Source organism: Cnephaeus nilssonii, assembly GCF_951640355.1.
Source record: "Cnephaeus nilssonii genome assembly, chromosome: 14".
NCBI classification, from domain to species: Eukaryota; Metazoa; Chordata; class Mammalia; order Chiroptera; family Vespertilionidae; genus Cnephaeus; species Cnephaeus nilssonii.
In genome coordinates, this window is record NC_137085.1 from 27,173,076 (window position 1) to 27,199,470 (window position 26,395).

General features: G+C 51.2%; 1 protein-coding gene across 1 annotated transcript; it reads left to right on the forward strand.

The window, feature by feature from the left end:
- Positions 1-5,600: 5,600 nt before the first annotated feature.
- Positions 5,601-17,711, forward strand: IGFBPL1 (insulin like growth factor binding protein like 1; the record flags this gene model as incomplete). The annotated part of the gene is made up of 4 exons (XM_079790317.1): positions 5,601-6,042; positions 14,670-14,779; positions 15,503-15,619; positions 17,562-17,711. 4 exons carry the CDS (start codon positions 5,601-5,603, stop codon positions 17,709-17,711), a joined length of 819 nt encoding a protein of 272 aa, XP_079646443.1.
- Between the last annotated feature and the right edge of the window lie 8,684 nt (positions 17,712-26,395).

Here is a 26,395-nt window from a genome sequence, read left to right on the forward strand (position 1 = left end):
TCCATTTGCACCAGAGGGCTCAGGACGTGGGTATGTCTTGTTCACTTCCTCCTTTTCCTTCTGCCAGCATGGAGTTGGCATTCAGAATGGTGGAGCCACAACCTGGAAGGAGCCTGGGTCCCTGAATCAACCCTGCAGGAGAATAGGAATAGCTGTTTTAGATTTTACATGAATAAGCAATAAAATTCTATGTTAGAACCATTATACACTTGGGAGTTGGCTATAGCACCTAGTTCTTATCCTAATCAATACACTGTATTTTCCATTCACACTGCTTCTGCCCCAGATCCAGCCCTCTGCGCCTCCTGTCTAGACTATGGTAAGAGCTCTCTAATGGCCTTGCAGCTTCTAGGCTCTAGGCTCAGTGCATACATACACCTCCCTGCAGCACAACTCAGACCTGTCACACCCCTGCCAAGCATCGCCCATACTCTGCACTCCCGACTCGAGCACTCCAATCCAGGCCTTCCAAGAAGTTGTTTTAACCCTCTTTCCCAGCCTAATCTCCCCTGGTTTCCTGCACACATCTACAGGTTTAAGTTGCTTATTCATCCATACTCTGGATCTTCAGGGAGCGAGGAGCAGAGATCCACTCAAATTGCCCTGAGTTAAAGGGGCTTCCTATTACTCCCCGGCAAGGGCTGGGATCCAACCTGGGAAGGTGTGGGACACTGAAGCCGTCCTTGGGAATGGTTCCTCCCCTCTCGTGGCCAATGGGTTTCTCTTTCTCTCATCTCTCTCCCTCTTGGTATACTGGCTTCAATCTATTCTCTCTGCGGTTCAGTCCCTTTGCTTCCTTATGATTTCCACTCTCCCATGGTTCCAACTCAGCACTGTCCTGACTCCAGCTCACATCCTCCTTTCAACTTCTACCCCCAACATTCACGGGCTCCTTTCCAGGGTTTCCCCAGGTCTAACTACTGCGAGGAAAGATCTACCCCAGTTTATCTTTCCCCCCAGGTAGGACACAGGCTAGCCTACGCTCTTCTGTCTCTGGCTCAATCACACACCCCTTGTATTAGTTTTCCTAGGGCTGCCATGACAAAATGCCACACTCTGGGTGGCTTAAAAACAGACATTCATTATTTCACAGTTCTGGAAGCTGGAAGTCCAAAACCAAGGTGTCAGCAGGTTTGATTTCCACTAAGACCTCTTTCCTTGGCTCGCAGAAGGCTGCCTTCTCACTGTGTCCACACATAGCCTTTCCTCTGTGCAGGTGCAGCCCTGGTGTCTCTGTCTGTCCTAATCTTCTCTTCTTATGATGCCACCAGTCAGGTTGGATTAGGGCCTACCCTAATGGCCTCATTTTAATTTAATTACCCCTTTAAAGGTCTTATCTCCAAATATAGTCCCGTTATAAGGTACTGGGGTTAGGGCTTCAATATATGAATTTGGGGGGACACTGCCCAATCCATAACACCCCTGGTCTAAGCAGCTCTGGTGGAGTGGAGAGGGTCATGGAGGCAGTGAGCAGGCACCATCACTGACAAACGCAGGCCATTGGTGTTTGCCCACCTTGATCCCTTCACTCCCACCTAGAACACGCTCTCCTCCTCGGCTCCCCACCACCGTCTTTGTTCATTAAGTCCTATCTCAAGCGTCGTATCTGACATGAAGTGTCTCCTGATCACCAGGTATAATCTCATTTCCCCTGGCTTGGTCTACATCTCTTTTACAGCATGTATTTAGGCCTTCTTCATTTGTTCGTTTAACGCATATTTGTGGCGAAGTAGTCTGGTGCAGTGGTTCAGAGTGTGGACCTTGGGGCCACCTCCACCATTTACTAGCTGTGTAACTCTGGGCAAGGTACGCGGTTAAGCTCTCTGATCCTCAGTTTTACCTGAGATAAGGCACACCTGCTTGATGGACATGTGAGGTTGAAGTGACCTAATACACATAAAACGCTCAGGAGGGGGCCTCACGCGCCGTCAGTGCTCAGTGACATTAGCTGTTCCTGGGCGCCTGTTCTCTGCCAGGTACTGACTGCATGTGACCACACAGTCACATCACAGCTCAGGGGTCCAGGTCTCAGCTCCCCTGCTAGTTCACAGCGGCTAAGAAGCCTCGACTCGATCTGATTCAGCATGATGTCTCTGGGATACAGGGGAGGCCCCATAAGTGCTGGTTCTCAAAACTGAAAATCATGGAAGAAAAATGAAAAAGACAGAAATAGAAAGGTCGAGTACAACATAACTCTCTTCCTCGATGCCCAGAAACAAAGAAACACTGCAAATGTGTTTTCTCTGGAACCAGGCCCTCTCTGTGCCTGGAAGGAGCCGTTCTTGGTGCATCCATGCCGCGTCGTTCAGGGAAAAGACTTGCCAAGTGCTGCTTCTTCCAGGGGCACGGAGATGCTCTCTCTCTGGGGAGCACCCACCTGCCGGATGCTTCCTGGCTCCACGGCTCAGGCTTCACATGGGCCTTCCAAACTCTTATCATGTTAGTTTTTCTCACAATTCCTCTCTTCACACCATTAAGGAAGAGTCATTTTGAACTGCCACTGACCACCCTGGGGAGGTTGGGAAGGCAGCCACCTTAAAGGGGCAGAAACACTAAGACACTTGTTATGAAGTGTTTAAGTTCAGGAAAATTCCATCCATCGTAATAAGGACCCATGTCTAAGGGGCGATCATGCTGCAGACATGACCCCTTCTGAACCTGAAGCCACACCTGTGTAATAGATTTCATTTTCCCTCTCCCATCCCATACTTTCTCAGTTTAGTGTTGAATCAAAACATAGAACTTACATGGATCCAGAGACTAGGTCAACACTTGATTTGTCTCTACCATTCCAACCTATGCAAGCGATTTTGAATACTGCCTCTCCTATCCAATGTGCATTGATTCCTTTTTAAGGCTTTGGGGCATCTGAACACTTTTGCGGAATTCATCCAGGTTATTGATAAAAAAAACTGGAGAGAACCAAGCCCTAGAGCACTCCACTAGAGACCTCTTTCCAGGAGCCAGGTAAGGATGCTGCAGGCAGTCGGCAAAGTGCGGAAAGAGATGACTGACTACACCCGAACCCGGGTTAGGAAGGGTTACTGTGTTTAGCCCTGTGTTCAGCAGGGTTCAGAGTTCCGGTGACATGATGGAAGGAAATTCAGGAGTTCATCACAAAGACTATGCTTGTCTCTCAAGTGTTGGGAGCTTATCACAGGACAGCCTCTATTTATTCTGTAGATCTATGGCTTAATTATTAAGCTCAGAAACAAAGTAACCAAGATATATGGAAGACCTCGTGCAATTTCTTTGCTAGTGATATGGATAGCTTTCTGGGGTGGGTATGACCTTTGACTAAGAACATTTTTCTCTCTTTGAAAAACAATGAAACTAACCTGTATTCCTATCCTGTCCCTTCTCTGTCACAAACAGGGCTGGCTCCCCCGGCTGGCAGAATGAAGACAAATTCCTTAGCTGGGCATCCAGTGACCTTCGTGACAGGACCTCAATTTATTGTCCCAGACTAGACTCAACTCTGGATAAGTCCACAGGAAAGCTGAACTGACCTCTCCGGTGCCATCCTCCTCTCCTGCCCTCTCTCATGCCACCAACATTTACAAAGCACCCATGTGCCAAGAAGTATGCTAGTCCCTGAGGACAGACACACATCTTGTGCCCTCTTCCCAGGTCGGCCAAGATCCTGGCTTAAGCACAGCATCCTCCCTAGGGAGGGTTTTGGTGCTTTTCAGTTTACCTCAGATGGAATACAGAGGAGGAGGGACGAGATTACTGCACCAGAAGGCAGGCTGGATGCACGGCTGAGGTGCTGCTGCACAGGGACAGACAGGAGCAGCAGATGAGACCCTGCAGAGGCCATTTCTAGAGCCCCAGGAGGGGGACCCCTTTAAAATGAAGGCCAACCGAACTGAAGCTGGGGTGACTCTCTGTATGCATTTCTCTTCTCTCCTCTGGACCGAGAGCGCCTTATCCCAGCACTGTGGCTCATTTGTATTATTAGAAAACAGTTATCAAACTAATGAATTAGGAACGTAATTTCTAGATCTGTAATTCCTGGCTTGTCCACAAGATGGCGACTTGCATGGGTGGCACAACAAACCTTGCATTTTGGTGGAAGCCCTAGGAAAAGATGCTGAAGGGAAGAATGGAGAAGCAGGAAAGACTTTCTGCAGACTTACCATCCTCTGCCCCAGCCCTGGTGGGGACATGCTATCCCCTCCCCATCCACATTTAAAGTATCTGCCTGTCAGACAGTCATGCTACCAGCACCAAGCCTGGATTCCACCACACCCAGCAGGCCAGGCAAGGCGGGTGATCTGGTCCTCTCCAGCCTCGCCTCCTGCCTCCTGAGCTTCCACACCCCCACACAGCTCTGCAGCTGGCCTGAGCTTTCTCCTTGCTCCCCACTGTGCCGTGTTCTCTCTGGTCTTCCTGCCTTGGGGCACACTGTTCCCTCTCTCTGCCCTCCTTCCAGACAACTCCTGCTGTCTCCCCAAGACTCTGTTTAGGAAGCACCTTTTCCAGAAAGCCTCCTTAACCCTTGCCAGACAATAGACAGGCCTAAACTTCCTTCCCCGCTGAGAATCCATCCTCACTTTTTCCCATAATTCCATGGGCCCACAAGTGTTGCCCACAGTGTTAACTGGCTGTCTGCGAGCCAGAGTTCACCGGGCTATAGGCTTTTGGGCAGTTTCCAAAAGGAAATGGATGCCAATCATCTTCAAAGCTTTGGAATGTTTTCTCCACCCAGATATCACAGGCTCAGGGTTGGATAACTGCAGTTTTTGTGCAATTAAACGCGGTGCAAAGTTTAAAAGCCCGAACCTAATCCCAAATATATCACCATATCTCATTATAACCCAAATCACTCCTGACCATGAAATGCACCACGACTTTATGTAATATTAAGGGGGGAAAGCTAATTAAACAATGCTCCACTAATTGTATGAAAGGCCTGATTTCAAGATGATAATAAGTGGGGAAACTGTGGGAAATACCATAGGGGAAAACCAAGCACAGAATAATGTACAGGCATGCTGCTGGTGTGTGTGTGTGTGTGTGTGTGTGTGTGTGTGTGTGTGTTAAAGAGAGGGGGCTGTGTGATGACACTTTTACAGGCATACAAAATTCCGGGAAAGACACACCAACAACCTGATAACCAGTGCCCTGTTGAAGCTGGTCTGGGGCATTGGGTGGAAGGGAATCCCCCTTGACATCATTACATCCATTTGTAAACTTTGACATTTTAAACCATGTGTTCCTTTTTAAAAATAAAACTTTGAAAAATACAAAATGCCAAATAAAATGGCGCATCCTTCTGAGAGGATTTAAGGAGCATAATATTTGGAGGCGGCCTCGGATCTGGAAACCGTGCACACAGTATACAATACAGACTACAGTGGGACTTCGGGCAGGTTCCTGCCCCGACTGCGCCCCAGTATCTGCAGGAGCCCTTGGGTGTCTGACTGCGGAGCGGCCAGGCGCCACCGCGCTGTGCCGGCCCCGGGCCCGGCGGCCCTCTGCGGCGCCCCGCGGTGCGGGCCCGGCCAATCAGCGGCCGCGGGGCGGGCGAAGTGGCGGCGCCTCACGCGCGGCGCGGAGAGCGAAGCAGAGGCGCCTCTGCCGTCCCGCAGCGGACGATGCCACGCTCACCCGTGCTCTTGCTGCTCCTGCTGCTGCCGCCGCTGGCCCTGGGCCTCGGGCTCCTCGGCGCGGGCGGCCGGCGCCCCGACTGTGGTCCGTGCCGGCCCGAGCGCTGTCCTGCGCCCGCGCGCTGCCCCGCGCCCGGGATCCCGGCGCGCGACGAGTGCGGCTGCTGCGCGCGCTGCCTGGGTGCCGAGGGCGCGAGCTGCGGGGGCTGGGCCGGCGCGCGCTGCGGCCCCGAGCTGGTGTGCGCCAGCCGCGCCGCCGGGGCGGCGCCCGAGGGCACCGGGCTCTGCGTGTGCGCGCAGCGCGGCACGGTGTGCGGGTCCGACGGCCGCTCCTACCCCAGCGTTTGCGCACTGCGCCTGCGCGCCCGGCACGCTCCTGGAAGGCACCCTGGCCACCTGCACAAGGTGCGCGATGGCCCCTGCGAATTTGGTGAGTCTGGCTTCTGCCCCGCAGTATGTCCCCCTTTCTCTCCCCAGCTCTGCACCACGATGGGCAGCGCTGTCGAAGCCTCCGTTTTTCCTTCAGGATCAGTTTTTCTTGCCCGGCAGGGTGCTCAGGGAGACTGGGGCAGGAACTCACATCCTGCGCCTGCCCTCCCTTACCAAGCTCATAGCATGTTTTCCTCCACCAGACTGGGAGTTGGGGAGTGGGAGGTCTCACTGGGTCCAAGTGGCTGGAGTGGGTTGTTTGGATGGAGAGGGAGGGGACGTGAAGATGCCAGAGGAGGAGAAGGGGACCTCCAGACCAGGACTCGGGCGCTACTCAGGACAAGTCAGACCTTTGGAGACTTCGACTCTGAAAAGATTATAGTGCCGTCAGGGGCAGACCCAGGTTTTGTGGAGCCTAAGGCTTAATACAATGTAGAGGGTCCCACTTGAAAGGAATCGAACGTTAATCATTGCTTGGAACCTAGAAACTTAAATTTCATTAACATCACAGTACAGTTGTTTATGGGTGCTCTTGCTGCCCACCCTCTCTATGTAATTTTTAAAAATCAAACAAAAATAAATCAAAACATTAGCAAAGGAATACCCAGAGATGCACTCTGCCAGCCCACTAGATTTTGGAGAACGGCCCCTTTCTACGCTGCCTGGAGGGGCCGGTGGAGAGTCTAGGGTGAGTCCCCAGGGGGTCCAGCTTGGGGTTTTGGCCTAAATGCCTAGGTCAGTGCAATGACTTCAGCTCCAACAAGGAAGCCTTGGGGGTGGGGGAATGCCTCAACAGGCATTGGGAAGTTTCTAGTATTATTTTCCCTAAAGCATTCCAAGCAGGTGCATGTCCCGGAGGCCGGTGCTGGAGATGGGGCAGGAAGGCTCCTGCCCCAGAAACATGAAGACAGTGTTTCAGGCGCCTCCTTGGAGCACAGCAAAGTCACCGATGGCTATTCCTAGCTGGGGCTCCCATGCAGGAGAGAGCTGGCTGGCACTTCCTGTACTGCTGGTTCCCTGAATGACCTTGGGCTGGTCCCTTCCCCTCTGTGGGCCGTGTCAGCCCCGTGAGCCACTGTTGAGGTCCCTTTGTTTCTGCCCTGTGGCGTTTAAACAGTCCCGTCTCCTTCCTTTTTCTAGTTCCCGTCACTCGTTTTTTGTACAATCTGCTTTCCTCAGCAGTTAATTCACGGGCAGTTCTCTTTGTCTCCAGACAGGTAACACTTTCACTCCACAGGCAGGAGACATAAATGCTGACCAGGTGCCCAGAATCTACTGGTGTGGAAGGTCTCAGATCGTTTTTCCCTGGAGCGGTATTCTGTTCCCAAGAGAGAGAGAGAGAGATGCCTTGAAAATATTTAAGATGTTTAGACCAAATCTACTATTATGGGGAGGAGCCTGAGGCTGGGGGTGGGGAGCAGAGGACCGGCCAGGGTGACCAGTAAAGCCGGACCAGCTCCCAGGTTCCCCTACACCCTGTTCTGGGCTCTTTCAGGACAGGACTTGATTGTGTTAAGTTAGGCAGGTGGTGGTTGCCATGGTTACCAGCGGGAGGCCAGATGGCAGATGGAAACCCCATACCCCTAATTCATTGAAAATTACCGAATGACAAGTAAATGTGACAGCCCCTCCACTCTGATCTATGGGCCCTGAGGCGCACCTCAGGCACCAGCCCCCGGGTGAAAAGATGCTCACGGAGCCAAATGGAGGCAATACAGAAGCTGCTCTTAATGATCCCATTAGTGACAGGCATCAGGCCTCCCCGGAATTTACCTCTCCTTTCCCACCAGTAAATTGTCAGCCGCTGCAGACCCGGCACTGTCTTCCCGCCGCTTCTTGTCCTGAGATGCATGTGTGGCCCCCGCCCCTGTGTCCTGGTGGGGCATGAAGGTGTGGGCGGGCTCTTCCCCAGCTAGACCACGGCACCTCCCTCTGTGCTGCCCACAGCCACCCTCTATGCAGCAGACGCAGCAGGAGCACTTTTAACGATGCCCCTGGGGACCCTGGTTGAAGGGAAGCAGACCCAGTCACAGCAGCAGCTGTTCTGCCTCAACACTGGCAATAAAGCCAGCCCTCCCCAGCTCCTCACCTACCCCTTTACTCTGCAGCGAGCTTCCCGCTTTGACAGAGCGAAGCCTCCGTAAATATGTATTACGCTCTGCACAGCGGGGGAGGTGTTCTTACACATGCCTCTCAGGAGCATTTGGAAACAGTTTTCAGGCTTAAATGCTTCCCTTTCCTCCCGTGCTCTGAAACGCCCCAAAATGCCTGATAATGAGAGTCGTCCTCTGATGAACACACGTTTATTGAAGACCCACTGTGTTCCCACATCTGAATAATTATTTACTGTTGGAATATATTCAGTAAATATATTGGCATCCCATCTTCTTACTCGATTTTTACAACTATCCTGGCCAGGACTCACGCCCATTTAATAGAAGGGAAAGCTGAGGCGTGCAGGAGGGGGTCTCCTGGAAGCCACCTGGCTAGCTCCCAGCGGAGGTGGGGCTCCAGCCCGGGTTTTCCTGGGGCCATGCATCTCTGGCCCACTGGCAGCCTGATTGGGAAGGTGCTGCAGATGGGCTACTCTTGAGTCTGGAGGGTTTCTAAGTCTGGATCTACCCTCCTGTTTCCCCCCCAAGGCTTGTTGCTGGTTCCTCTGTTTAGTGCCGGGTGAGGGCTCCTGAGAGGAACAGGGGGAAGCATATGAGAGGAGCCTTGAAGGATGAGTAGAAAATTCCCAGGTTGAGGGTGGGGGAGGCACGGCATGAACGAAGGCACAGAGGTAGGGAGGTCCTGGGTAGGCAAAACGGTACCAAGGGACCATTGGTACCATCTTGCCCACCCAGAGTAGTTTAAGGCAGGGTCGTTGCAAGCCTGAATGCCAGGCTGAGGGGTGAAGCTTCATGCCATACAGAATTACCGGTTCTGTTTCTCAACTGTAAGGCGGCGTGGCATTCTGTGGTTATTGCTGTCATTACTGTAAAAGGCTGTGTTGTTCCTTCCAGGTATGCACTCTGGCGAATTGCTAACATTGGGAGGGGGTGGGGGCCTGCAGACAGTAGGCTGACGTCCTGTTTCGAGAGCTAAATTAGATAGGAACTGGGTCCTGTGCCAGGGCCCACCAGGACACTAAGCCTCCGAAGCTTCAATAAGCTCTCAAGATCCCGAATCTTGGAAAATGTACCTCGGTTGGAAGTCCCGCTCCACTTAGAAATATGCCTTTTCGAGGCCCGTGTTACCAGGTAACCAGGAGAGGCAGCGAATGCCACTTTGTGAGGGGGACAAAGAAGGGGGCCTCGTGCTCAAAAGCCTTTCAAGCGGAGGGAGGGGTTTGAGGCGCAGGCTGAGGGGAGCGGGATTAAGCTGCTTCTCATCCTACACGGTAAGGTGACTATTAGCATAAATTAAAGGTCTGTTCCGTGGGTTGATCATTAAACTCGTGGTGGGGCGCTTTTTCCTGCAGGCAGATGGGGTCCTGGGGGATGACTTTTGATATCCTTTCTTTCCCTAGCACCGTGAACGTTAAAGAAATCTCAGAGGCATTTGGGAAGATCTTTCATTCCGGCCACCAAGGACACCGCTGATGGGGTGGGGGGACAGACCACCACACACTATAAAAATAACATCGATCCCTTTCATGTGCACAGATCCCACAGCGAATGGCACAGTCACATTCATTCTCCCCCTTCGCCCTGGAGGACGAGGGCCAGAGTCACCGTCTCCCTGTGCAGACGAGGAGGAAACGGTTCGCAACTTGCCGGAGCGCCTGCGCTGGGCGTTTGAGATCCCCTGGGTTCCATTCTGCCCGCCCAGTGCTGCCTTGGTCGGGGCACACCTGGGTGACTGTTTTCTGTTACCTGGTGGGTAGATGTGTGCTGTCCCGGCATCTCCAGGGCTGTTGCCGGCAGGAACAGAAGGAAACAAGTAATGAGCAAGGAAGGGCTACAAAGACAAAGCCAGCACGTCCAGGCTGGACCGGGCAGGCACCATCCTCCCTCTTGGAAACCACCTGACTCTTGTCAAAGGGAGGTAGACAGGAAAGCCTGGCTCTTCCAGGAGTGTGGCAGCTCTGGCAGCGGTGAGGCTTTGCCCCGGGCTCGCCCCAGGACGGGCCGTGGCCTCTGGAGCCTCCGGAGAGGACGCTCCGATAGGTCTGCTCACCAGACACCAGTAGAGGCGTCTCTGAGGAGACCATCCCGGGGGAAGCACAGCCGGCCTCGTCCTCAGGTCCCTCCGTGGAAGCCTTTACAGCTTGCAAGGCGTCTTGTAACTGTTCCTCACAACAGCATATGGGGAGGGGAGGGGGGATTGACTCCTGTGCCCATTTTATTTTATTTTATTATTTTTTTAAATATATTTTATTGATTTTTCACAGAGAGGAAGGGAGAGGGATAGAGAGCTAGAAACATCGATGAGAGAGAGACATCGACCAGCTGCCTCCTGCACACCCCCACCGGGGGATGTGCCCGCAACCAATGTACATGCTCCTGACCGGAATCGAACCTGGGACCTTCCAGTCCGCAGACCGACGCTCTATCCACTGAGCCAAACCGGTTTCGGCTCCTGTGCCCATTTTAGAGAAGAAGAAACTGAGGACACGTCATAATACGGGGTGTGTGGCCGAAACAGGATTTGAACCTGTTAACCTCCTGCCAGTGGTGGTCCTGAGGTTGAGTATCCCACTCCAATGAGCCCTTGGGGACAGAAGTACTCGGGATGACCTGCTAGTGGTAAGGACACATCACCCATTCAGTGGTATCTTCACAAGAGCTGTTCCCCTGGGGTGAGCCTGGAGGGTGTTATTCCTGGGCAGAAAAGAGCCAGCACAGCCGTGTATCCTTAGCCAGGCCTGCTGGCAGGGGAGGTCCTGGGCTGGTGTCTGGGAACTGGGATCCCCCCACCGTGACGCGCTGAGAGCAGTGCTCCCTGTGCCTCAACTGAGCGAAGGAGAGCTGCCCCCCTGCTGTCCTCCTGGGAGCCTGGAACTGCAGTGTGTCGCAGGAGGAGGGGGCGCAGGTGGCCGGCCCCCAACAAGGCGCTGAGTGTCGAGAGCGCTTCCCTGGCAGATGGCATTTTGCATGTTGTCACAATTTGTTGCCGGGGAATTAAGCGTGTCCCATGACTCCGCCGGGAGAGGCTCTTGGAAGCTTGCACCTGGATTTCCCAGTCTCTGCCCCATGTGCCATTTCCCTGTGCTGACTTGCTTTGTCTCCTTTCGCTGTAATCACAGCTGTAAGTAAAACTGTGCTGAGTCCTGTGGTCTTCCTAGCCAATCGTCAAACCGAGGAGTTGTCTTGGGGACCCCCCAACATAATCCCTAAGGAATTTTCTTATACCGGAATATGGCGTCCAAACAAAAGAACGAATGTTTCACTTTAAAAATCAGTGTGGAGCCCAGCGGTGTGTCTCACTGGTTGAGCGTCGACCTACGAACCGGGAGGTCACGGTTGTGGCTCGATCCCCAGTGGGGGTGTGCAGGAGGCAGCCCATCAGTGATTCTCTCATCATTGATGTTTCTATCTCTCTCTCTTCCTCTCCCTTCTGCTCTGAAATCAATAAAAATATATATACATATATTTAAAAAAAATAAAAATCAGTGTAGAGTTAATAGATTCAGGGTCCCTGTTCTTCCAGACACTTCACCTTTCTGAGCCTCGGTTTTCTCATTTGTAAAATAGGGATAAATGCAGGGCTGGTGTGAGGGTGAAAAGAGTAGTGTACCTGGACGTGCCATGTAAGGAGAGGGCAGAGCTTGGAGCCAGACGCCCAGGCTCATAGCCTCGCCCCGCCTTTTACGGCTGGGTGACCCTGGCTGGCTCCCCCGGCTGGCAGCTGCTGAGAGGCTGGAAAGGTCAAATGGGTTAATAATCCCCGTCAGCAGAAGAGCGCCTAGCACACAGCAAGCTCGGTGTTAGCTGGTGGCATTGTTGCGGCGACGATGATGCTGCTGCTGCTGCTGATGATGATGACTGACTGACTGTAAAGAGCTGTTATGGATAAAAATGTTTTCAATGTAAAATCAGACAAGTTAACATTTAAAACAGACTACTGTGACAAAGAGACAGGAGGAAAATTTTCTAGATAACCGAACTAACTGTCCTCTGACTTGGTCATGGCAGCGGTGACACAACCGTATGCATCTATCAGAACTTAGACCTGTACACCAGGAACAAGGAGTGTGCTGTGTGTGAATTTAAAAAAATAAAAATTTGAATGTCCCTTTATCATCAAAAGCTCTTTTGTGAAAGAAATGGTATTCTCTGCCATGCGAAATCAGTGGCAGAGACAGCATTTGCAAGGCAGCCTTTCCTAATTGCGGTTATTGAAAGAGAGGGCGAGGGCAATGCAAGGAGAGAAACAGGAAATGTGATTTACTGGTTTTATTCGTTTAGACCTGAAAGGGACTGATGAAATCTCATTTAAAATTTATGACTTTACATGAACGAAAGTAAAACATGTTGATTGAGTGTCCCTTTGGAATCCACGGAGGGCTTTGGAGTAAGACGTGGTTCTGGTTGTCCCACCGTGCGCTGTTCCAGGACCGGTGTGGGCGCCGGGGGAGGCGATGCTGGCAGGAGGACGGGAATACATCAGCCTGTCTTTGTCGTCTGTGCAGATGGGGCTCCTGCCATAGAGCAGGGGCGTGGCGGTTCTCTGTGGCAGCCGGGCAGGTGGCTGGGCGCATCGGGCAGTGTTAGAAGCCTGGGACCGTGGTTCATCGAAGGGACGTTGACCACACTCAGGGACGTGGGTAGAGGGCAGTGAGATGGCCACAACGGAAGGCGTGAGCTGATCAGACAGACGGAGGGGGAAGAAGGGCAGTGTCTGCATTCAATTCGCTAGAGGCCCTTGGGGCACCCAGGGGGCTGCAGGGTTCAGAGGGCAGGCTGGGATAAACAGGTGGGAGTTACAGGGAAGTGGGTTTTTAGCTCCAATGAGGACAAGCTTTCTTACCAGCAGAGCCCTTCAAGGATGGAAGGGCCTGGCTCTGTAGGTAGTGAGCTTTCTCTCATTAGGGGCATGCAATTGGAGGCTAAATGAGCACATGGCAGACGGTCAGGCACAGGATCTTGGGGAGAGTTAGGCCCTCTCGTTTTGAGATTCTGTGGCTCTAAGACAGTTCCCCAGAGGTTTTTTGGGGGCACCAGCTTTACAGGGTGTGCTTCATAGTCTGTCTGAAGGAGCCAGACCAGTCTCATTTCTGCATCCTTTCACTCCTCCCCTCTCCCCTTTTCTCCCAGCCTTTTGTCTCCCTCCCTTTGTTCCTCTTTTCCTCTCTAAGGCTGGCTGGCCAGGCTGGCCTGGAGTCATCAGGAAAGCCCCAGGAGTCTGTACACTCCGCAGTTGGAGAATGAATGTGTTTGCTCTTTTATTTGTCATGTGTCTCTTCATCCAGCCATCTGTTTACCAGACCAGTTTCTGACCCCCACTGCATGTTGTGTGAACTGGAACCATCACTTTCACACTCATCACATAGTAAGATCAGCTCAACAGCCCTGTGACCAGCAAAACCCAGCAGAGAGCATTTCCCCGCCAGGGACCCACATCTCACCTTGCCCAAGACCCCGTGGGGCCAGGTGGGAGGTGGGCCAAGCCTGCCTTCTTGTGCAGGTGAGACAGGTGGAAGCCCCTGGACTGCGAGGCAGGCTATGATTCAGCAGGTCAAAGCGGCGCAGACCCTCTCACATGCCCTCTCAGCCCTGCATGATGGGGAGCCGTCCGCCTCTGGAGCGAGGGGCTGTATTCCATGCAGAAGCAGGAACATTGAGGGGCCGATGGAGGGCCCGAAGGCCAAGGCCCATGGACTTGATTCTCTTAGTCCCAGTGTGAGTAGAGCAGATGCCAGGCACAGAGAGGAGGGCAGAGTAGGGAGTGTGAGTTAAGAATTTCTAACTCGGATACCCACATCCTCTCCGGTCCCATCCAGTGAGCCCACACCCTCCCTCTCCTTTCTGTGATGTTCCAGCAGCCTAGATCCACACCGCCCGACTCCCAGCCTCTACACGGCTCCCAGGCCAGCAGTTTTGCCATTGGGGATGGGGAGGTGTGCGGGGCGGGGGAGGCCAAGTGGAGCCTGTGAGTCTGTGATATGCAAATGAGCGTCTTGAAAGGACCGCAGGGGGTCTCAGCTCCAGGGCGGACGCAGCTGTCTTAGGTGGCGTTCTTCTTTGAAGGGCCCTCCATGTGGAAAGAGAAAAGCCCATCTGTTAGTAGACTCGGCTGTTGGTGAAGCGACACAGCCCCTCCTGGAGCCCAACGCCCTGTCGCGTCGCTGAGCCAAAAGCAGATGGCACCCGGGGCCTGGGAGGGAGCGCGAGGCCGAGCTCTGCCACAGACAGGCCGGTAGCTTTAGGAAGTTGCCTTTTCTCTCTGAATCCGTTTTCCTGCCAGTGGGGCAAAGGCAATGGGTGTCGAAGCACGCAGGCATCCGTCCGGGTCGAAGGCAGACTCTCCTCCACGATGCCTTGCCTATGAGTTTGTTCTGTGTGCGCGTGGAGAGCTTTGGTCTGCCTCTGCCCTCCCCACGTTAGACTGGCCCAGCAGGCTCGCCACAGTCAGGGGATTCTGGAAGCGGGGTCCCGGGTCCTGGCAAGGTGAAGGTTGTGTTCCCTCGTCTTCTTCCAGCTCCTGTGGTCGTCATTCCACCCCGAAGTGTCCACAACGTCACTGGGGCCCAGGTGTACCTGTCCTGTGAGGTGAGGGCGGTGCCTCCCCCAGTCATCACGTGGAGGAAGGTATTTATATATAAGATCTCGCTTGCATGCATGTGTGTGTGTGTGTGTGTGTGTGTGTGTGTGTGTGTGTGTGTGTGTTGGGGGGGGGCAGTTAAAGGCTTTTTGTCCTTTAAGTGTGTTTGTGTGCATATATGTGGCTCAGAGGATTTTAAAAGGATATCTTATATACCACTCCTCTGCCTCCAGGTTTATGCCTCAAAACGTTTACCCTAAAGCTCTCCCCAGAGAAGAGCGGTTGCCATCCTTCCTGTGGCATTTGCTCTCTTGGCCACTCAGCCGTCGAGAAAGTTCTGCTGTTTATCTAGCCTAGATCAGCTGGGATGAAGTAGGAGACTACTTAACTGGCTTGGGTTTTAGAAAGACGTGGCTGGTGGCAGGGAGCCCCATCCTGTTCCAAAACTAGATCCTCCTGCAGATCAACTGTGGAGAGACGAGCACGGATCCCAGCATAGGCTGTGCCTCGTCTCAACAGCCCTGAGGACTTCTGACCTGCCTCTGCGAGATGGTGCTGGTGTCCGCATCTTTGCTGTCCACCAGAGTGTGCTGTCTGTATATGCATTTTGGGTTTTTTAAGTGACTGACTGACATTTTAACAGGAATAGGAGCTATTAGGGTTTTGGCCTTCCCGTCAGTGGGAAGATGAAGACCGTGAGGATGTCTATGGGGAGGTAGTTTCCAGAAATGCCTTTTCTGAGCCATTCCTGGCTTTCCTGTCCTCTTCAGGTCACACAGTCTCCTGAGGGCGCCCAAGCGCTAGAGGACCTGCCTGGGGACCACGTCAATATAGCTGTCCAGGTGCGAGGGGGTCCTTCGGACCACGAGGCCACAGCCTGGATTTTGGTGAGTAGCTCATTCGTTTTGGGTTACTGGCTACTATTGACTGGCCCTTGTAAGGCACCCTTTATATTTCTATAACATGTTACATGTTTCAAAGCTGATCTTACCCAGTTTTCATTGGACCCCATAAGAACTCTGAGGAAAGCAGGGCCGGCAGTATAACCCCTGCGAGCAGGTGATCTTCCGTGGCCGGCAGAATTATGGCCCCGGAAAGAGGTCCCCGTCCTAGTCCTTGGAGCCTGTGGATGGTTTCTGTTATGTGGCAAGAGGGGAGTAAGGCTTCAGATGGAATTAAGGTTGCTAATTACCTGACTTTAATGAGGAAGTTACCCCACATTATCTGGGTGGGCCCAATGAAATCACAAGAGTCCCTTAACTGTGGAAGAGGGAGGCAGGAGAGAGACAGCCAGAGAGATGGCAACGTGAGAAAGACATGGCTCGCCATTGCTGGCTTTGAAGATGGAAGAAAGGGGCCACAAGCCAAGGAATACAGGCAGCCTGTACACTGGAAACGTATGTTCCCCTAGGGCAGTGGTCGGCAAACTGCGGCTCGCGAGCCACATGCGGCTCTTTGGCCCCTCGAGTGTGGCTCTTCCACAAAATACCACGGCCTGGGCGAGTCTATTTTGAAGAAGTGGCTTTAGAAGAAGTTTAAGTTTAAAAAATTTGGCTCTCAAAAGAAATTTCAATCGTTGCACTGTTGATATGTGGCTCTGTTGACTAATGAGTTTGCCGACCACTGCACTAGGGTCTCTAGAAAGAAAGCAGCCCTGCCAACACCCTTGATTGTAGCCCACTGAGACACATTTGGACTCCAACCTCAGGAAGTGTAGATAATAAGTTTGTGTTGCTTTAAGCCATTAGGTATGTGGTCATTTGTTACAGCAGCCATAGGAAACTAATACACTTGCCCGAGACCACATAGCTGATAAGGAGGGAAGACGTCGCTTTCACATCTTCTCATAGCTTTTCTGTGCCACTCGCAGCAGTTTTGCTAAGATGAGGGAATGCCAGGTGTTTGAAGGAGCAACGAAGTGATGAGACGGGGGTTCATGTTGGCCGAGTTGCTCTAACTCTATGAGCTTCAGGGTCCAAACTGTAAAAAGAGGGCTTTGGACTGGACTGCGTCCAAGGGCCGCATGAGTCATAACAGTCTGTGACTTACCTGCGAGGCTCCTGTAGCATGAGGACGACGATGCTCCCCCTTCACCCACGATCACCGTGAGTTCAAAACGAGACGATGCGCATCAGTCCTCCCCAGTCTGTAGAGTGACTCGCAAGTGATAGAGGTTGTTCTAACGAGAGAGAGCAAGAGAGGAGAGAGCTGCTGTGGATCTGCTCGGCAGGGGCCGGGGAGCAGGGTGCCCTCAGGGGTGTCTTCCCCCCTTCGCCACCATCTCTACGAGGTTTGGCGAATCCTCTCAGAATGCAGCTGGGTCCGTGGCTTTTTCGAATCTGAGCCTCGGTGTCCACAATTGTAAAAAGAGGGCTTTAGGCTAGACAGCTTCCAGGGGCCCTGTGACCCTAACATTCCCAACCTTCATTACAAAAAAAAAAGTGTGGAGGAAAGGTTTTCTCTGGTGTCAATTTGTGAAGGCTGCCTCCTTTGGGAGCCCCTGTGGGCCATTCCTTGGGCAGTAGATTTTTGCTCTTTTCACTTGTAATATTTTCCTTATAATCTATACCTATCCCCTTCAATAAGAGGACCAGGTAGCTCACAGTAAAAGGCAGGGATGCAGAGGAAACCTCAACACGAGAGCCACGATAGAGGGTACTGAGGAAGAAATTTAAATTCTTCCTTGGCAGCCAAGGCAAGAAGAGAAATAGAGTGAGCTCTAGCTTATTTTGAAAAGGAATAAGTGCTCAGAGGTATCACCAAGACTCATCAGGACGTAATTTTGCTGGGCCACATAGAACTCTATAACCTTGTTTGCTTTATTTCTAGATCAACCCTCTGAGAAAGGAAGACGAGGGAGTGTACCAGTGCCACTCGGCCAATGCGGTTGGGGAGGCCCAGTCCCACGGCAAGGTGACGGTTAGCGATCTGAGCACGTACACAGCCCCTCGCTTCCCAGCTCCACACGACCGCATGTGACGGAGTAAGTACATGTTCTAAGCCATTTTTGGTATTTGTATACCTGTGTCCCAACAGATGGAGATGATTTATAAAGATGTGCAATAAAAAGAAAAAAAACACACACACACATAAATGCAGGAAACCAGGATACAAAACAAGAGTAGGAACATACGACAGTTAGCTGGTAGTATCTCTAGTGTGTTCTATGCACAAATCACTCTGGGCTTCCCACCTACCATGCACATCAAGAGCTGTGAACGTTACAGGCATCCACAAGGTAAAAAGAACCGGTGGTTTCTTTCTGTTTCTGAGGCTGAGTGGACTATTTCCTGCGGATCTCCCTAGAGCAGTGGTCGGCAAACTGCGGCTTGCGAGCCACATGTGGCTCTTTGGCCCCTTGAGTGTGGCTCTTCCACAAAATACCACGTGCAGGCGCGCATGTACAGTGTGATGGAAACTTCGTGGCCCATGCGCAGAAGTCGGTTTTCGGCTCTCAAAAGAAATTTCAATCGTTGTACTGTTGATATTTGGCTCTGTTGACTAATGAGTTTGCCGACCACTGCTCTAGAGAGGCACCGAGAGAGCAGACTCAGTCACTGTGTCAGCACCACATGCCCACAGAGAAGACACATGAGCCTCATCTGTCTGTGTCCTGGTTCCTCCCCGTGTCTCTGAGCAGCACATCTGCAGAGAACCTGCATCTCCCTGGGCCAGATGGGCCTGAGTCCTCAGAGTCACCTGGGTGAGAGCTGTCCCCTGCCAACAGGTGGACTGTGAACTTAGAAAACGAATCCCTTATTAGCCAGCTTCTGCTGCTTAACAACCCCCAAACCTCACCGGTTCTCAGGCACCAACATTTATCTCCTCCTCACGTTCCACGTCGAGGTGGCAGGTTGGCTGTGGCTCCCCTCCAGGTGGGGGCTCAGCTGGAGGAGCAGCCCCGCTGTGGAATATGTCCACTCTCGTGGCAGAGGGATGAGCAAGAGGCCAAACCAAGCTTGGATACAACGTTTGTCACATCTGCTTAACTCTGAATCGAGAGCAGGTCACATGGCCACATCCAACATTAGAGAGGTGGATGGCATCTGTGTGTGTGTGTTTTAAATGGTTTTTTTAGTTGATTTTTTTTAGAGGAAGAGGAGGGGAGGGGAGAGAGACACATCGACTGGCTGCCTCCTGCATGCCCCCTACCAGGGATCTAGCCCACAACTCTGGCATGTGCCCTGGCCGGGAATCGAACCAGCAACTTCTAGGTGCATGGGATGACACTCAACCAACCGAAAGGGAGGCCTTCTCTTACAGGACCGCAGGAATAGTGGTGAACAGGCACCGTCACCAAGGCTTACTGACAAGTTTTCAATAGCAGGAAAAACTAGAAACAATATGAAAAGCATTAGGATTTTGCTGTGGTTGTGATGTATATGATTTAGCCACTCTTGTTAGACACTTCCTGTGTACAAGGCCTTATGTCAGGCCTATAGGGATGCACAGAAAACCAAAAAGTGAACATCATGACACTACCAGGAGTGCCATTTCCCCCACCTTCCATGCAACAGGAAGTTGACTGTGACAGAGCAGGCTTCTGTCCTCCAACTCTTTTTCCTCTTTTCTTCCAGCGTCTCGGAAGCATGAGCACGGGATGATGGGAAAGTCAAGTTGTGGATGGTTTCGCTTTGTGACAAGTTGGAAAAACTGTTTGTAGATGACCCCTTTTGTATGTTTTTAAAAATTAGATGCAAACTAGATTCATATGCAGATGTAGTTTTTAGCAGGGCAAACACAGGGGAAATGTCTCGACTGCACGTGGGTTTTTTATACTTTTGAAATGAATTGCTCTGAGAGAATTCTTTTTTTTACTACTCCTCCCGGGGAAGATCATGTTGTGGAATATTTGTAACTCTAAAGGGCTAGACGAGGGGTGTGTGCGCTGTGACTCTTTACCTCATTTGTCTGCGGCTGATTGGTGGAGCTCTGTGACTTAGTGTGTGTTGTAGAGCCAAGGAGGAGGGTCCCTCTGTCCTTTGCCTGACCTCTCCTTTGCTGTGTGACCTGGACAGGTCCCTTCCCTCTCTGGGCCTTGGACTCTCCGCCTGTGAATGTGGCGTTTGGATTGGATATTACCTGTGTCTCTTTGAGCCCTGTCATCCTAGAGTAAGATGGCCCTACAGAAAAAAATACAGGACGTGTGGGCTTAGCATTCTTTTTTAAATGGCATTTCCTCAAAAACAAACACCACTGCTTCATACTAGGGTGAGGACAGATGGCTGTAGCTCTATTCCTGCCACTTTCCCATCTCAGGATCATCTCGAAACAAGGTAGGAGAGACTGCCAGTTCCCCAGGTTTCAGGGATTCTTATCCAGGTTCACCTCAACATTTAAAACGCAACCTCACGCTGCCCGCGGTGGGCGTGACATTTTGGGGTCCTTTTTGGAATTGCATTTTCTGCCTTTAAGGCTGGCCATTTCACAACTGAAATTCTGGGGTGGCAACACCGTGACATACTACACAGCAGTAGACGGGCCGGGGAACCCAGACACGTGCGGTCCATTTGGGACTTCATCCCCGGCTCACTGCGTGACCCTGAGCAAGTCCCCTTCACTTTCTGCACCTCGGTTTCCTCGTTTGAATGAGAAGAGAATGAAACTAGATGGGTGGTTTTCAAACTTTAGAACATTGGAACCCCTTCTTTGAGTAAAATTAGAATTAAAACTGATCAAACCGGAAGCTCTCCTTGTCTGTTGGAGGTTGGAGCTGCTGGGGGACCTGCTCACATCATGTTTTTAAAAATTAGATGCAAACTAGATTCATATGCAGATGTAGTTTTTAGCAGGGCAAACACGGGGAAAATGTCTAGATTGCACGTGGTTTTTTTATACTTTTGAAAGGAATTGCAGATGTAGTTTTTAGCAGGGCAAACTACTCAGCACCTCCTAACCTCTCTCCCACTGACCACCACTCTGTTGTACCCGAGGTCTGCAGTTCATTCCTCTTAATTTGAGTGGGTGATAAGACACTCAGGAGGAATAGGGATGCTGAGGCCCTGGAGAAGGTAGCAGAACTGCACCTGCTAATAAGCACACTTAACAAAATCAATTGAATCGCCTCAAATTTGCCTGAACAGAATTGGATATAGACCCAGAGAGCAGGGTGGACAGAGCCCTATGATGAGGGAGCTGAGCATGAAGACTGATGAGGCTGAGTTTACATCATAATTATGTGCAAAAAAAAAATTAATAAATGTTACACTGTCTGAAATTTTCACCAAAACCAAAAAGGTAGAAAAAACATGATTGTCCCAACCTAACGGCTTCTCATTGGTGAGAGCCCAAGGCCTCTGCAGAGGCTGAAGAACGTGTGCTTCATTGGAAACACGATCCCCCAGAGCCTGTGTTTTCTGCCCTATGTCCATAGATGTGATGATGTCACATGACCCCTGCACCCTGAGAATAAACGTTTTTAAGGACAGTCTTTGGTCTCTTTGTCCTTGGAATGCTCCTGTGGGTGGTCCCGGGCCCACAGATCCTTCATCATCCCTATACATCTTGCCCCCTTTTTTGTTTGCCTGTATCCTCCTTACCTCTCACCTGGGCTTGTAGTCACAGCCCCAACTGAGCACCTTGCTTGCAGTTATTAACCAGTCCTAATCGTCTGCCGCTGGCCTGATTCTTCCAGCTCCCCCTGAACTTGGGTCTCCCACGATATAAACATTCTAGTATTTAATTCACGCACTTAGATCTGCCCTCTGCCACCTTCCACATGCGTGCAGGAGGAGTGGCCTTCTCCAGAGGCCAGAAGAAGGCAGACACTGACTATGTGAAGGTGGGTGGGCCCTGGGCCCTGAACTCAGGTGAGACTGACTGAGGACGAGTAGGACAAGGTCACCGTCCTGCCAGGAAGCACAGATGTCCACTTCCTGGAAGAGAAGAGGAGGCATCTGAGCTGGTTTGAGTGGGTGTGGGATGTCTCCTGGCTAAGGAGACAGCATGTGAAGGAAGCAGGGGTAGAGAAGTGCTGCCTCGTTTGTGAATGGGGAGTAGTGACCATTGCAGCTGCTTGGGAGCTGTGGTGGCAGGTGGGGGGACTGGGGCTTGGGCCACACCCCTAAATGCCTCCATAGGAGGTTGGACTTGATGCTGTAAGCCAGGCGTCCTCAAACTACGGCCCGCGGGCCATATGCGGGTGTTTTTGCCGTTTTGTTTTTTTACTTTAAAATAAGATATGTGCAGTGTGCATAGGAATTTGTTCATAGTTTTTTTTTTAAATTATAGTCCGGCCCTCCAACGGTCTGAGGGACAGTGAACTGGCCCCCTGTTTAAAAAGTTTGAGGACCCCTGCTGTAAGCAATAGGCAGCCTGAATCTCACTCTGTTTCAACTAAGTTATAACTGGGTTCCAGGAAGATCATTTGAAAGCCAGTGTCCAATCCCAAATGTACCCATTTCCCACCTTAAATTTTAAAAGTCTGATTTTTAGTCAAAATTAATTTTTTCGGTCAGGTTGCAGGATGAATTTCACCCTATGTTTTTAAGAAAACATCACCCTCGCCTCTCCCGCAGGGATGGATGACGCAGGTAAAATTAATAAGAATGAGCAAATCAATCGACAGTGAACAGTCTCCTCTAATGAATTCCCTCACTCCCGGCCTTTGCCAGGGCCTCTGGAACATTAAATCAGAGGAAGATTATTATGCGGTATTTTAATTAATTAAGGGAAACTAAAGCGCCCCGGCGTCTGCAGCGCCATAATGAATTCAGAACTTGGGAACCTGTTACGCAGGGCAGAACTAGAGACTTGCACTCCCTGGAGTGTGAGCTCCTCTTGTCAGGACGGGCTCTGAGTTCAGCCGCTGCCACCCCCAGGGCTGAGAAGTGTGTGGTACAGGAAGCAGTTATCTGCGTCTCTTCTTCCTCATGCCTAAATCTCCCCCTGCCAGGCGGGAATTAGCGAGTGGTTGGTTGTACAGGGAAGAGTAAAAATCATTATTGCTAGGAAGTGGGAGTGGGAGTGGGGGTGGAGGGAACAGAAGCTCCTTTCCATTCATGAATCCACCCACCACACACATCTGCAGAGCCCCTACTGGGCACCAGGCTTCCCTGGGTGCTGAGGGGCCCACACAATAAAAAGTGTTGAAGAAATGAATAAACCCCCCACCTTGTCCCCAAACCTGCTCCTCTGCCGAGAACCAATTCCAGCATGTAATAATTACAAGAGTTTTACCCAAAGGTTGGTGAAGCTTGGGGAGCTCAACAGGGTTGAGTCACATGTAGTTTACCTGTTGGACACGGCTACAAAGCATCTCTCCCAAACCTGAATGGTATTAACTGCCAGACAGCTCAGGGGATTTTATTGCCTCCTGTTGGCCAAACACCTGAACAGCTGTAGGCTATTCCCGAAACTGACAATCTCTGTAAACCCTTTGATACCATACCCTTTGAAGTGTATATTTCCACCTTGCCTTGGGACAAATTGTGTTTAATAAAAGCACGGGTCCTTGGTCAAGGAGGGAGAGTCTTCTAGCTCCTTCAGCTGTAAGCTCCTCTGACCCCCAATGCCTATCAAAAATATCTTTCGTCCACGGACTCCTTCTTAATCATCTACGTGCAGCCCTTTCTCCAGAATGCTGAACCCTTTGTGAGGCTGGGGAGAAAGAACCCCGGCACTCCTCCAGCTAGGTTCCGTGTGGCAGTGCTGGCACCATCACCCACTCCGTTACCCCAGCCAGCAACACGGGTCACCTCCTGGCGCCCACACCTGGTCCAGCTTAGCACCACTGGCATGGGCAGCACTGTCCTGAGTGGCCTTCAGCTTCAGGTCGCCCCCTCAACCTATCGTCCCACTGGAACAGAGCCAGCTTTAGAAACCAAAATATGACCCTTTCACTTTCCTTTCAAAGCTCTCATGGTTTCCCATCACTGGACAACGCGTGGATTTCCCCACAGGGCCCACGGCCCCTTCACTACTCAGCCCCTGCCTCCTCCCAGGCCTTTCCGCCCTGCCTCTCCTTCCTCACACCATTTCTTCAAACCCTCCATGCTTTTTCAAAAACTTCATGCCCTTCCCTCTCCCAGGAACACCCTTCCTGCGTCTCTCTGCCCGGTTACCTCCTTCTCATCCAGTAGGATCCTGTCCAGTAACATCTCTGGGTCACCATGGTTACTTATCAAGTGTGGAATATTAAGAGGTGCCTGATAAGGACATGGAGAAAGGGAACCCTAGTGCACTGTGGGTGGGGTTGTAAATTGATGCAGCCACTATGGAAAAATTAAAAATACAACTACCATATGACCCATCAGTGTCACTTTTGGGTATTTATCTGAAGAAATCCAAAACACTAATTGGAAAAGACCTATGCACCCCTATGTTCACTGCAGCATTATTTATAATAGCCAAGATATGGATCCAACCACAGAGGGAGGCAACGACTCTCGGCTGCAGTGGCGGGGGGGGGGGGGGGGGGGGGGAAGGGGCTGGTAAGCGGGCGGCCAAGGCGTGTGCCAGCGGGGGGTGGGGCCCTGATCGCCCCACCGGTTGCCCCACAGATCAGCCCTGATCACCGGCCAGGCCTAGGGACCCTACCCATGCACGAATTTCGTGCATCGGGCCTCTAGTATTGTAATAACTATGTATGGTGTCAGATGCGTACTAGACTTATGGGGGGATTAGATCACTTCCTAAGTTATATAAACATCTAACCACTATGTTATACACCTGAAACTAAGATTGTATGTCAACTGTAATTGAAAAACTAAAAGTATTTTTTAAAAGAAATAAAGTAAAAAATCAGAAAAAAAATTGCTTGAGGGTAATTAGATGTAGTGCATGAGATATGTATTGTGGGTGCTTAATACTATTTCTTCCTTCTGTGATCTCCTGGCCTCTGTACTTCCATTTGTCGCCGGTTCTGTAATTGTCTGCCTGCCAGACTGTGCTCCTGCAGCTCAGGGACTGCCTCATTCAATTCCCCGTCCCACAACCTGCCTAGAGCCCGAAACTTAGCCTTTTTTTGATCTGAACAAATTAATTAACCAGGTGGCCACCAGAGGTCAGCCTCACACCCAGAACAGAGCCAAACCAAATCAAAGTTCTTAAATGGCCTGGCCTCTGGGATCAGCTCAGGAGAAGCCGCGTCACTGTGACCCAGCAGAAGCTCTGATGGATGCAGCAAAGAAGGGGGGCTCTTTAGGAGTGGAGGGCTCAGTGTGACCCCTTTCTGGTTCATGCTAAACCTCTCAGCTTCCATTTCCTCATCTTATAAAAAGTGGTAACCCCACTGCCTATTTGACAGGACTGTGTGAGGCTCAGTGGCTTGTAAAGGCGCCTGGCATAGCATCGGGAAGAGCAGAGCCCGGTGTAAGTCTGTTGGAATGGGTGGATGCCTCAAAACCGCAACATCTATGACCAAGTGAAATCCTGCGGGCAGCGCCTGCATTAAATGATGCCAGTTCCACCTCCCTGCTCGCGCGGCCCTGCATCCAGAACCATGGGGATGAGTGCGGAGGAGCCACAGGGGGCTGAGCTGACTAGAAATATGACCTGACTCCTCAGTCTCAGAATTTCAGGGATCAAAGTAATTCCCAGTCCCACCCCATCCTGGGACACCCTGTACCAAGTTTCTCTTGGTTGAGAAGTATTGAGAAGCAAATGAACAATGGATTTGTTAAATCACTAGGATGCTGCTTGATAGTCATTAGAGATCCCCATTCACCCACCTACTCACTGCTCACTTCTATGCAAAGTACCAATAGGCTCTAAGAGAAGCAGATAAAAGGTACACTTCAGGGGACAGTCAGGGTCACCCCAGCCATAGTATAGAAATGGCATAGAAAGCAGGTCCTAGAAAGGACAGACGAAGGAACCAAACAGACTCAGAATCCCCAGAAAGCAGTTTCAGGTCAACTCCAAGGTCAGATACTGAACAAAATCATCTTGAAGCCTAGGTGAGATAACAGGATGTAAAGACCGGGGGGAAAGGGGGAGCATTCACTAGACTGGATCTAAAAGTAGGGTGGTTCATTATTAAGGAGGTAGAAAGGAGGAAGACAGGGAGAGAGGGCTCCTGCTGGGTAGGTGTCGCGGCCTGCGGGCTTGGAGTTACTCCCATCCGTTGGGGAATTAAGACTAACAGTAAACATACTGAATTCTCAGGTTTGAACCTCTGGAAATCTCAGCATGTGAGGATGGCCTGCTACTGAGCTTGGCTTGAGGGGCGGTGTGTTTTGGTAGAGGTTGGGGGACAGTGCCAGTGGAAGGCCTGGAATGAGATCTGACATGGACTTGTTCCAAACAGGAACCAGAGTGGTTTTTTTCCGTGGGTCGTAAAGTTGCCCTTTGTCACCCAGCCAGCCAGGAGAAAACAAAACTCAAAATATTGTGGAGGGGACTTTTGTACCGGGCTGGGAGTTGACTAGATGACTACCTGGGTCCGTTCCATCCCCAAGATTCTGTAAAGCATTCAGTAATAAGAGACTATTGACACAAAATGTATTTGCAAACAGAATGTGTGACTTTATTTAACTTCTAATTGAAATAAATTCACATAAAATTCACCCTTTCAAAGTATGCAATTCAGTGCTTTTTAGTATATTCACAAAGTTGAGCAACCATCACCATTATCCAATTCTAGAATATTTTAAAACCTCCCCCTAAAAATTCTCATACCCATTAGCAGTTATTCCCCATTCCCCCTCCCCCACCCCCTTGCA